The sequence below is a fragment of the Onychomys torridus genome, chromosome 1 (assembly GCF_903995425.1).
Source record: "Onychomys torridus chromosome 1, mOncTor1.1, whole genome shotgun sequence".
NCBI classification, from domain to species: domain Eukaryota; kingdom Metazoa; phylum Chordata; class Mammalia; order Rodentia; family Cricetidae; genus Onychomys; species Onychomys torridus.
In genome coordinates, this window is record NC_050443.1 from 141,253,902 (window position 1) to 141,266,979 (window position 13,078).

The 13,078-nt window shown below is 39.3% G+C and overlaps 1 protein-coding gene across 42 annotated transcripts in view; it reads left to right on the forward strand.

Moving 5' to 3' along the window:
* Nucleotides 1–13,078, forward strand: part of Trpm3 (transient receptor potential cation channel subfamily M member 3) — an 819,880-nt gene that overhangs the window by 687,868 nt on the left and 118,934 nt on the right. For all 42 annotated transcript variants that reach the window (XM_036207600.1, XM_036207631.1, XM_036207795.1 and 39 more), the window contains one exon: nt 11,370–11,442. In XM_036207600.1, coding sequence (XP_036063493.1) covers nt 11,370–11,442 — 73 coding nt within the window. The remainder of the gene's footprint in view (nt 1–11,369; nt 11,443–13,078) is intronic.

Below are 13,078 nucleotides of genomic sequence, written 5' to 3' on the forward strand. Positions count from 1 at the left end.
CATAAATATAATGTTAATTGAAAAAAATAGCATGCAAAATAATATTTCAAAATGTGCTCTGTCCAATTTCCCTTCTGTGAAGAGAGAAGGGAAAAGAAAGAGAGGAGTGAGGAGGAGAGGGGAGGAGAGGGGAGGGAAATAGAGGGGAGGCGAGAAACGGAAGCAGACGGGTGTGCAAGCTATTACCTTTATAAGAAAACTGCACCCTATTGAAGGTAGTAAGGAACCTCTGACCTCTTAACTACATTTCTTGGTGGGAAAACCTCTAGTGTTTTGAAATTATGGCAGGATTAAAAAGGTAAAAAGGGAATCCAAGATTAGAGCACGAAGTGTACCCATCTTTCTCCACCTCCCTTCATTAACTAACTGCCAAGCTGCTGTCTATAGGGCTCCTTGGGGTAACACAGGGATGAACAATGATGTAGACATGACTGATTGTATAAGACAATCCTCTACTAAAAACAACCTATGTTGAATTATGTATCAAAGGTCAAAAGGATGAAGCCCACAATGTAACAACATATCCTTTTTCAAAGTAAAAAAAAAAAAAAAAATTACCTACACAATATGCAAATTTATACACCAAAGCTTTTTAGAACATGCTGGAGTTATATTAGTGTCACCCAATTTCTGTCTCTGCAACACTTTGTATTCAATAAGCTCAGTGCAAAATATGAAGTTTGTTCAAAATTATTCCATGGAGACTTAACCCAGTATCCCTTCAGGAGCCACAGGTCCCCCAATCACAGGTTCAACCAGACGCAGACCAAAAATATTTGAAAAGAACATGTGATGGACATGTGCAGACTTAACTCCCCGTCATAGTTCACTGAACAATCCAACTCAATTGCTATTTGCAAGCATTGCACTGCAGTGGGTATTAATTTAGAGTTGATATAACCTGTGTGGAAGGTTATACATAATCTAGATGTCACAATTCTGTTGAATCAAGGGCACCTGCACATCCTCTGAGTGTGATAACCATGGGAGGTACCGGTGTCAGTCCCCGTGAACACTAAGTGATGACTATAGCTCACTGGGAACTTGGTACAAGTAATTGAATCTGATACTAATATTCGGATTTTAAATTTGCATTTCTGTCTCCAATGCTATTTTGTTTTCTCATCTAAAATTGTATTTGAATTTCCCCTGATATCCTTCCATCTTGCACATTAATATGCATGTCCCTTACTAGAATCAGTCACTTTGACAAAGTGACGATTTTAACAATTTTATCAAAAAGTTTATCTTTCCGAAGGCTGCGAAATAAATGCCGAGTTTCTGGCTCCCAGTGTTATGTTCCTGGTGGTTCATCATTCTCCCCCTGTACCAAGTCACCTCTGATAATGCCGGAAAGAAACCTAAAGCCATTGTGTGCATAAAGCCTTTGGCTGCCAAACAAGATTCCTGTTTTCCCTGTCAATAGCCTTTTATCATTCCACATCTTAGTGAGCAGATATTTTTGCATTTTTATTAAATATTCAATTGCTTCAACTCATTTTAAATACTAGTGATTCATAGGGGAAATGTTATGATACTTGATGGACTTTAAAGGGTGCTGGGCTGGAGATGTAGCTCGGTGGTAGAACACTTGTTTTGAATACTTGTCTCGTGCATGCAAGGCCCTTGGTTCGATCCCCAGCACTGTAAAAAAAATTAAAATTAAAATTAAAAATAAGCTGGGCGGCAGTGGTGCACACCTTTACTCCCAGCACTTGGGAGGCAGAGCCAGGAGGATCTCTGTGAGTTCGAGGCCAGCCTGGTCTACAGAGTGAGATCTGGGACAGGCACCAAAACTACACAGAGAAACCCTGTCTCAAAAAAACAAAATAATAATATTAATTAATTAATAATTAAATAAAAGTCTGCATTGTGATGATTGAATTCCTGGGTCTAATTCATCCCTTCTTCTTCTGAAGCCTCTATAGAATTTAGTAATATTTCAAACATAGAACATTTCAGAAATGTGTTATGTCCTCTGGGGAGGGTGATGGGGTATCTGTTGTTTATTTTTTGAGACAATGTTTTATTCTGTAGCTCATGTTGGTCTGGAAATCATGGCAACCTTCCTACCTCAGCCTCCTGACACTGGGATTCCACCCTTTCCAGGTAGATTTTTTTTCTTCTGTGGAAACTCTCAGGTAACATTTTAGTGCCCTTGAGTCTATTGCTAGCATTATGATAGATGGACTTTTGGAAACTGCAAGAATTTCCTTTGCTGATCATCTATTTGTAGTTATAGTATTTCTGTAAACTTCTCAGACATGTTACAAACCATCTGTCAAACTCAGATGTCGTCTCTCAAACAGCTAACAGCAGGATATGAATGTGGAATGTTCCTTTCTACTTTTGATCGATTGAGCCACAGTGTCCTTGCAGCTTGTGACTGGTTTTCAGGATAATATCATGGTTATTTTCATTTTCAAAAGCTCTACTCAATATCTATGTCTGTTTTCACAGATTTGATGCCCACTGTGACAGAAATATGTTACAAATTAAGCTGATAAATAGGTACTTTGAAAATGAGTCGGTTTAATTTTCCCAGTATATTCTTCCATACCTTTTTCCCGTTTGACCTAAGACTTATTGGATTTTAAAAATGGAGAGTCCATGATTAATTCAGTGGCACACTCTCTATTTTGTTATTTTCACAGTGAGAAAAGGCCTTTTTGTTTCCAAGAAAAAGGGAATTGGGCCCCCTAAGTCATTTTATGTTTCTGCTACATTTCCGTGTAGTATATTTTTACTTTGAGTCTTTTTCCTGTATTGAGTGTAGTCTAATATACATGGGAACAAGGATTCAGACACCTTAGTGAAAGGTATTTTGGGGTATCTTATGCTGCCATAGTTCTTCAATTCTCTAATTATACCAAGTCTTAGTAAACAATACATTTAAGTCACAAATTCTACCCTCCTTCACATAAGACCTGTTCGATCTTGCAACCATAGCACAGACCTATAGTTAGTTCACCAAAAAAAGGGAAGAAATTCTACTAAGAATCCTCTCAATGGACAAAAACTGAGAAACGAAAACATAGTCTCAAAAAAGAAGTAGGTTGCTCCGCATAGTGGGATGTCTGGCACGTGGGCATGGGTTGTGGCTGTGATGGTGGAGATGGTAACAAGGGGCATGACAATGAGTGGGCAGTCAGCAAGAGAGGTTAAAGAACAAGCTGGGAGCACAATGCCAGCAAAGCGCAAATGCCCTGCTAAGAATCTCTGCCTTCTACAGGGATGGGAGCCACTCAAAAGGTTAATACAGAAGATTGCATGGCTAGCCTCATGGGAAAGAAGCAGGAGAGGAGAGACAGGATCAGAATCACCACAAAATTAAAGATGCTCCAGGCTGAACCAAGGCTGTGAGGGCAGGAATAGAGAGAACAGAGTCGACAAGAGGCAGAAGTAATGCTGTACAGAGCAACGCCCAGCAGTGCAACACATATTGCACCTACTTCCTCGTTTCCCAATTGTCAGGATGGCAGCTCTGGAGAGCAGGGATCTATCTTATCCCCTTGCTTCACAACTGCATCCTCCACACTCGGTAGACCGGGCAGAGAGGCTCCGCAAAGCTGCCCAGTGAATCACCATCACACACGACTCAGGAGTGAGAAATACAGTGACCAAATTTCTGACTTTTAAGGGGACACAAGATGGAAAGGAAGGGAAGCAGTGAAGCTGGTTGGCAGCCAGGCTGAAGGGGCAGAAAATAGGGGAAGAGTGTAAAATTCTAAACTCCACTTCTCCTTCATATGAAAGCCATAATTTTATCTAAGCTCAGATAGTTTGTCTATAAGAAAGCTGAATGTGGGGGTGGGGGGGAATGTTTCTTAAGGAAAGGGTTTCTACATTTGTTCTTTTGTATCTGGTAAACTGGGCTAGTCTTCCTGTATCCCATAATGCTTTGAAAGTGTAACAGGTCGTGTCAGGCAAGTGCTGGAGTTAGTGTTCATGTTGAAAATGTCAATGTTATAGTAAGTTTAAAAAAAAAATCAGCCTTTGCTAATTATCTATAAAATAATTAGAGTAACATTCTACTTAGTTTACATTTTCTATTACACTTATGGTTGTGATTTTTTTGATAAAGCGAGACACATGGGTGTCTCCTTTTCTGCCCCTCAAATGACAAAAGGCGAGAAATGAACCACAATATAAATACATTTTTTAAATTTTTTTTCTTTTATGCTTAGCATGTAGGTAGGGAGAAAAGGATACTATGTGAAAGAACAAGAATTTTTTTCAGTGACTTCTAAATTAAAAACAAGAAACTAGGCTGGGCATGGTGGCACATGCCTTTAATCCCAGCACTCGGGAGGCAGAGGCAGGTGGATCTCAGTGAGTTCAAGGCCAGCCTGGGCTACAGAGTGAGTTCCAGGACAGATAGCCAGTAATGTTGCACAGAGAAACCCCATCTCAAAAAAAAAACAAAAAAAAACAAAAACAACAACAACAAAAAAAAAAAAAACTAAAGTTTCAAAATCATTACAGGAGAAAAGTACATCCTGTAAAGTTAAATGTTCCTTTCAGAATCATGAGACTCAAAATATGCAAAGGGGAGAGTGAAGGCACTATGGACAAAATCAGACTAGCAAATGAAGGGACTTTCCCTCAGAGCAGCTGGGCCAGGAAATTTTGCTCTGCAACCTTTATCCTACAGATGCATAACCCCCACCCCCATGTGCATGAGGATATTCACAGGAACAATGTTTGCAATGGCAGACAATGGAAATCTGCTTGGGATAGTGGCTAAATTCACTACAGTCACACATATAATGAAACATTAGGTCAGTGACAAGTCATGATGCCTACCTCTGCAGCTGAGAGCACTGTTCTTCAGCTGCCAAGTGGAGAAGCAAAGTATAGAACAGCATCTAAAGGTGTCAACACTGGAAGTGGTAGAGGATGGCTCGATGCAATTAATTTTCACAATTTCATTTCTAATTTTAATAGTTTAAAACAGTGATAACAATCTAACATCTCAGGTCAGTTAAGGGAAATTATATTATAAAACATGTCTTTGGAGTCTCCAGCTCTCCTTGGAGCTCCTTTGGTGTCTTCTGAAGGCTCCCTTACTGAGTGTCAGTCCCAGGTCACTGTGCTCTTCAACACCAGCATTCCAGGATGCCACATGGACAAGGAAACAACCACATCCACCCTTCAATTAAAAAAAAAAAAAAAAAAGAAGTCCACAAAGCCCTTGCATGACCAATACCATCTCAAGCTCCTTGATAACAACACCATGCACCTCTACCAGCCTCTCCCATAAACCCCTTAGAAACTCCTCACTTATCTGTTCCCCTCCCCCAGTCCACATCTGCTATGAAAACCTGGTAATTGTACATTTCAGGGTAAATTTAACATGCCAGTTTAGTGCATCAGGAGGGTTTCCATCTGAAATGTGATCTCTAATTATGTAGTGAGATTTAGGCATTGGAAAGATGAGCAAGTCAGATGTGCAAAGAATCCCATTTGATATTGCATTTTTTCATTCATTTAAATAACAAGCTCAAATGCTACCCTGAATTCCTTATCTTTCCATCAGTTAAATGTTTAACGCATGATATCTTTCAAGCCATCCAACCCTGGAGTTAACTTAAACAATTAGCCAAATTATCACTTCAGCCCTCAGGTTCCTTCTCCAGCAGGATGCAAATTTTCTCCTGTTCCAGCATCCTTTCAGAACATGGTACAGCCACTTCTCATCTCCCACCTGGAATCCATGAGGTCATCAGTAATGCTAGGTTCAATATCCAGATGGCTATGCAGAAGGAGATCCTGTATGAAAACCTAAGTCAGCACGCACCTCTTCCTGGAAGCCCCTCCCAGAGTTCCAGCTGTGACCATAATTCAAATATACCACATAGATGGGTTTTGTTTGGTCATTTTTCTTATTTTTATTTCAAGTACCTATGAAGGTGTCTTAGTCTTTTATCTCTGTGATAAATACCTGAGGGGAAAAAAATTAAAGGAGATATTTACTTTACCTCATTATTTCAGTCCATGGTTAGCTGGCTGTACTGCTGTGAGCCAGAGAGAGAACACCATGGCAGGGTTGTAGCAGAAGAAGCTAATCGCCTCACAACAGCCAGGAGCAAAGAGAGGGACCATGGAACAAGACAGAGCCCGAGATATACTCCGCAGTGACCTGCTTCCCCCACCTATGCCCCGCCAACTCATGATCCTGACACACCACAGAATAATGCCACAGAACCAAGCCTTCAAGGCATGAACCTATGGAAGAACATCTCAAACTCAAACCAGAACAGAAGGCCATTCAGTTCACATCCTCTGCCTCACAGTCATCCCAGGCTCTGAGCTCCAGATGTAAGCTGGTACAAAAGAGGCGGTGGCAACACTGTTCTTCCCTCCCCTCACGTCTTACTATTTAGACGGAACGGGTGGTGAGGACAGGTGCTCCTCAATTTCAGAGTTCTCCTTCTAACTGTCATGTGACCTTTACCAAGCTACTTTGTCTCTGATTAGGCAGGCAGAAGATGTCTGAAGCAACTGGTAATTTAACGATCTATGGGTTCCATCTATTCTCTCCATCGCAGTGACACAATTAAGGATTATTTGCTAGAAAATCCTACACAGTTTATTTCCTATGTAAGTGAAAATAGGCAAGTATTATTATTATCCCACCTCATGGACAGAGGAGATTGCTGTGTGCAGTAGTGTGCAACATTAACTCACCATGGGGATTCAGATACCCTTTTGGGTGCCTAACATAGCTTTCTCTTCATGGAAATTAAATATCTCCATTATTTGTTAAGCACTCTTTGGAATGCTTCCTCTATCCCAGAATGCGCACAATGTGCCCAAAGTCACACAGAGGACCTGAATGTTACAGTGACAGAACCAAAGTCCATATGCCAGGTGTCTATGCCCTCTTCACATGAAGCTTTGTGATAGTCACACATTCCTAGTGCCAAATCCCCGTCAGCTGTCCTCCACCAATACTGAAATGTGCTTTTCTCATATGTTCTGTGCAAGGCTATCGTCTGATTTATTAAGTGGCTCTATGATCAGCCTTGAATAGCTATTTAGGAGTTCTAGGCATGGATAATTAAGGTTTAATAATTTTTCCACCTAATCTAAATATTCATAGCAATGATTTATTGATTGTGTATTTTGTATGTTCATCTTTATGTAGATGTACACATTTATTTTTTATATAAAATGAGGAATTGCAGATAGTGTATTTGAAAATACATATCACTATTCCTGACACATAGAAAATGCCCCCCCAAAAAAACAGGACTTTCTCTACCTGAGAAAAGGGCTGTCATAGTCTACCCAGGCTGCTATAACAAAATACTATAACATAGATGTTTTATACATAGTGGAAAATTACTTCCCACATTTCTGATGATAAGAAGTTCAGAATCAAGGTGTCGCAGATGTAGAGGCCACTTTCTGGTTCCTAAGTGGCACCTTCTGACGGTGTCTTCACATCGTAAAGGAATGAGGTAGTTCTCTACGGGCTCTTTTATAATGACACCAATTTATAGCAACCAATAATCAAGACCTGAAACCTGCATCCTATAGCCATCACACAGGGCTTGAGTTTCAACATGAGGATTTAGGGAAGTCAACCAATAAAACCATGGATTGGACATGGAAGGAGGGTTATTATATGGCACATTCAGATAAAATAAGCATAACTGAAGTGCCATGCTCCATAAGGAGGACATATTTTAGTAGACTCTAGGCATTAAAAAAAGTCATAGAAGATTATCTAATCAAAACATATAACAGCTAGGATCAATAACTATTTTTAGGACATGGTTGGACAGTCATGTTGGTGAGATTTTATGGGTGTAACTTCTGATATTGCTAGGAGACAATATTTAGGGATATGTATGCATATACATTTACATAAATGCAGTAACAATTAGGTGAAAATAAACTAGGAATTTTATGGAGAGCAAGGAAGGGTATCTGGGAGGGTTTAGAGGGAAGAAATGGAAAGGAGAAATGTTATAATTAAAATATAATCTCAAAAATGAAATTTTTAAATGTGGCATATATTTTTAAAAACTATTTTGAAAGAACATGCAACACAAAAATAGTATGTGAATGTATATGATCTGTACTTTTATATTGATTTTGGGAATAAATCTAAGAATTTAATTATATGAGAAAAATCTTTATCTATTATGATATTCTCCTGTATTTTATATAAATTTTTATACATTTTTACATATTGAATCCATGTGTAATTTTGTATGTGTGATTTATGAGGTAAAAAAGAAATTCAGATTTTTAAATGGAAATACGCAGTATCCCAGCATCATTTATTTTTCAGTGCAGGGACTCAAACCCACAGCCCTAGGTATCAAGGGAGCTGAGGCACAGATTGTGACTTTGAAACCAGCAGCATAGCATGACGCTTTTACTAAAGAAAAGAGAGGAGAGCAAAAAAGGGGGTGGGAAGAAAAGGGGGGAAGAAAGGAGAAGAGAGGAGAGAAAACAAGTGTCTTCCTCCCCGCTGACTTCCAATGACCCTTTGTCTGGCTACAAATGCTCACACATCTGTAGGAATGTCCCCAGGTTGTATTCTTGCTCACAAATATGTAGGAATATTCCCAGGTTATATTCTATTTCATAATTTACTCCCATACTGCTTTTAAATTCTGTGATTTGGTAAACCATTCTATGACAATTATGCCTGGTTATGAAGATTTGAATTCTAGAATCACTCTATCAAAGCCACAAAACCACTTTTGGGGTTTTGACTGAAATTATAACCAACTGTAAATTCAGTTAGTGAACAGTGGCCTATTTTTTATAATTTGCTAAAGGCATTTATTTTTTAATTAAGAAAAAAATGTTTATTTGTTTTACATACCAAAGATTCCCCTCTTCCATCCTCCTGCCCCTCCAGCCTCCTGGTCCTAACCCACCCCCCTCCCCATTCCCTCCTACAAGAAGGTAAGGCCTCCCATGGGGAGGTACATTTAGTAGAGGCAGGTCCAAGCCCATCCCCCTGTCTCAAGGCTGTGTGAGGTGTCCCATCGTAGAAGTGGGCTCCAAAAGGCCTGCTCATGCACCAGGGATGGATTCTGATTCTACTGCCAGGGGCCCCCTTAAGCAGATCATGCTACACATCTATCTTGCTATGTAGAGGGTGTAGTTTAGTCTCACACAGGCTCTACAGCTGTTGATCTAAATTTCATGAGTTTCCACTAGTTTGGTTTGGTCATCTCTGTAGGCTTCCCCATCATGATCTTGATGCCCCTTGCTCATAGAATCCCTCTTCTCCCTCTTTGACTGGACTCCTGGAGCTCATTCTGGCTGTGGATCTCTTTTTAATTGTACTTTCTGATCGATTAGCAAAGGGTATGCATCATTTTGCAATTTCCCTGTCCTTCAGCAAAGTTTATACTTTCTCATTATAATCTTCACTAACTCTATGAAAATGGCAAGAAGATTCCTTAAAATAGGTTAAGCCTTGCTCTGTTACAAAAATCCTTCACTAAGTTTTTCACACAAATTTTTGCTCCAAAACCATCCTTTAGTTCATCCCTGCTAGAAACCAATGATATTTAACCACAAATCACTGTCATCTCCAATAACCAGTTCATTAGTGAGTCCTACTCTTTCCTGGGACATGTGTCCTTCTGCCCTTTCTTCCTCTTCCAGTTGAATTCTACCTCTAAAACACTGCCCATGCCACGTGCTAGAGCTGATTGTCTTTGCCTTTTAATCCTGGAAACTTTCTCTCTGTAGTCAGCATTCTACAAAGCAAAAATGAAAGTCATCTGAGGAGACTCACTTCTCAGGGCACACAATAGAAACAAATCCTATGCTGCACATCAATATGGACACCAGTGTTTCCTGTGTCCCCATCAAAGATCCCTCCTAGAAACATAAACCCGGACCTTTGGTGATGCATGCAAATAACATTTCTTGAGACTTTCTTTTAACGTCAGCAAAGTTTAAGGTTATGAGGGGAATTCTTCAGTGTCATGAAAGTAGATATTATTCCCAATTGCTAGTTCATTGTAGCAGTAACAATTGCTAGTAAAAACATCTCCTTTAGAATTAGTCTCCCAGGTCTTCCTCTTGTCAACAGTCAAGTCTCAGGGAAGAATTAGTTCCTCACTGATGTTTCCTCTCTCTCTCTCTCCTGTTATTCTTCTCCAGAGACTGAGTTTCTCTCCTATATTACCATGGAAAAGTTGTTATTTTACTGCCTTCTGCCCATTTCTCACCATCTGGATACAGTGCTAGATTATTCTAAAGGATATTCAAAGTCACTGAGAGGGCTGAACAGTGATATGCATCCCAATGTCAAAACCCTTGGACGATGTCTTAGTTAAGGTTGTTATTGCTGATAAAATACCATGACCAAAAGCAACTTGGTGAGGAAAGGGTTTATTTCAGGTTGCAAACCCCAGCTCACACTCCATCACTGAGTAAAGTAAGGGCAGGAACTCAAGACAGGAACGTGGAGGCAGGAACTAAAGCAAAGACCACAAAAGAATCTTGGCTTGCTCCTCCTGGCTTGCTCCTCAGCCTCGTTTCTTTTTCTTTTTTATTTATTATTATTTTATTTTGTATACATGAGTGTTTTGCATACATGTATTTCTGTGGACTACATGCATGCTTGGTGCTTACAGAGTCCAGAAGAGGTTGTCAGGTCCTTGGAACTAGAGATACAAACAGTTGTGAGCTCATGTGGGTGCTGAAAATTGAAATTGATCTTCTAGAAAAGCAGCCAGAGCTTTTAACCACTGACACATCTCTCCAATTCCAGAAGCCTACTTTATTGTATACCCCAAGACTACCTGCCCAAGAATGTACTATGCACAGTGACTTGGGCCCTTCCACATTAATCATTAATCAAGAAAATACCCTACAGACTCATCTACAGGACAATCTTTATGGAGGCACTTTCTCAATGAAGAACCTTTCTTCCCAGATATGTCTAGCCTGTATCAAGTTGACAAATACCAACCAACACAGATGATTGCTAAGGAGTAAGTGTAGAAATGGTTGTAGTGCACATATGTGCACAGGCAGTGCACCATTTTCTACAGAACATAGTGGCCGGCTATCTTTAAGCACAGTTCCTGGCTCATGGTTGTGTTAAAATTTACGTATTTTGTGAATCCTGAAAGTCTTGGTTGATAACCACTAACCATACAGTGATGTAAGATAGTCCCCATTTGGAGACTATTGACACATCTCTCTTAATGAATGGCAGAGCCCACTCCTCTAATCCTCATTATGTATGCTTGCCCTATGATTAAGAACCTACTGCAGAGATAGTGAAATAGTCACTGCTCAGAAGTGGTTTCATTGATTAGAGTTCTCTCTGGAGGAAAAAAAGGGGTTGTTAATCGTCTCCTTGTCTCAAATTGCAGATCACAGTATTTCGAATGGGATCAGAAGGCCACCAGGACATTGACTTAGCTATCCTGACAGCATTACTCAAAGGTAAGAGTTCCTCTATCCACATAATACAAAAAGTAATTTAAATGGTTTAACATAAATACCTTATGTCTCCTATTAATGGATATAACCCCAAATGATTTTGTGTCACATCTAATTACTGACAGCCCAATGACCCATCGTGTAAGACATTGTTACCACTATTGAAGTCTTCTAATGCAGACATGTTGCATATGACTCAATTTTGTAAGTTGTAATTACGATTCAGGTACACTGAATCATAAAAATTTAAATGAAAAAGTTAATGCAATATGTAAAATACTAAGTTATCTGAATTTATTTAGTAATTATTATTACTTTATTTTCAAAGCCACCTACATGGATGTGGGTGTAGATGTACATATTAAAATTAAATGTGTGTATATATATTAAAATTAAAAGTCAAGTATCATTAAGAGGAAAGCAGAAAGAAATAAAAACTTAGCCTATACTCCTTGTTATAACTGAGCATCAGACAGAACTCTAAGGTCCCTGCTTAACATGCACAAGAATACTTGGGTTATTGGATTTTAATTTATAAGGTGGATATTTGTCCTACTCTCTAGCCCCAGTCCTTCAAAGATGTCTCACTACCTGCCCTCATCCTTGGAGCCATATCCAAGTAAAGGCCAGTTTCCTCCAGTTTCTATAGATTAAATCTCTTTAGTGCACCTTAATAAGCAAATTATATTTGGCAAAACTTTTAGTAAATTAATATTAATAGAATAAAGTTAGGACTGTTCAGTTATCAAATAAACCATAAATGTTTCTGAATGTGGTTCTCAGTTGCAAACATCTGAGTTCTCACTTAGCTCTATAACCCATCTGCAGCAGCACTTACCACCTGGCTAGTCATTGCCTACCCATGACCTCCATAGACTATAAACTCAATGAGAGCAGAAAAACTGTTTTAATCACTCACCTTCTAGGCACTGTACTTAATTCCCAATTCATGCAGCATTCAGTTTTTGTTGGGTAAAGAAGTGAATGGATTACTCAGCGATCCAGTGATAGAATCGGTGTTTTATAATTCATAGTTAAAGGGGAAGTTACTTCATTCTCTGTCTCTAGTATATATTACTCCTCTATCACTATTGCTATTCTCTTGAGGACTTAGTATGTGGCAGTGACTGTGCCAAGCTCTTTACAAATACGGTAAACAATCATAGAGACAACTATGTGATGCAAGAATTAATTTAATCTCCCTTTGCCAATGAATAATAAAAGCTACAAAGGTGAAGTAACATGCTGAATAATGAAAACTAATTATTAAGCCTGAACTTAGGTCCACCATGCCTGACTTCTCACATACAACATGAGACCCTTAGACAAACTTGATAGTCAGGCTTCCCTGCCCATTCACTGAGTGTCTGTATGCAATCACCAGACATCTGATCACATTTCAGGAGATTCCCAACCCCTCATAGTGTGTGCTGTACCCCAGGTTGAACATTTCTATAAGATGCTTCATTTCAACTACAATATATATGCTGGGAAGGAGAATTAACCGCATGGAGGGCCATGCTTAGACTGAGCCACAAGATACACTCTGGGCTTTATGCTACCTTTATCAGAGGCAGTGATAAAACTTTGATGCAAGAAACTCTGATATTTTCTATTCTCATATAAAGATAGTGAGGAA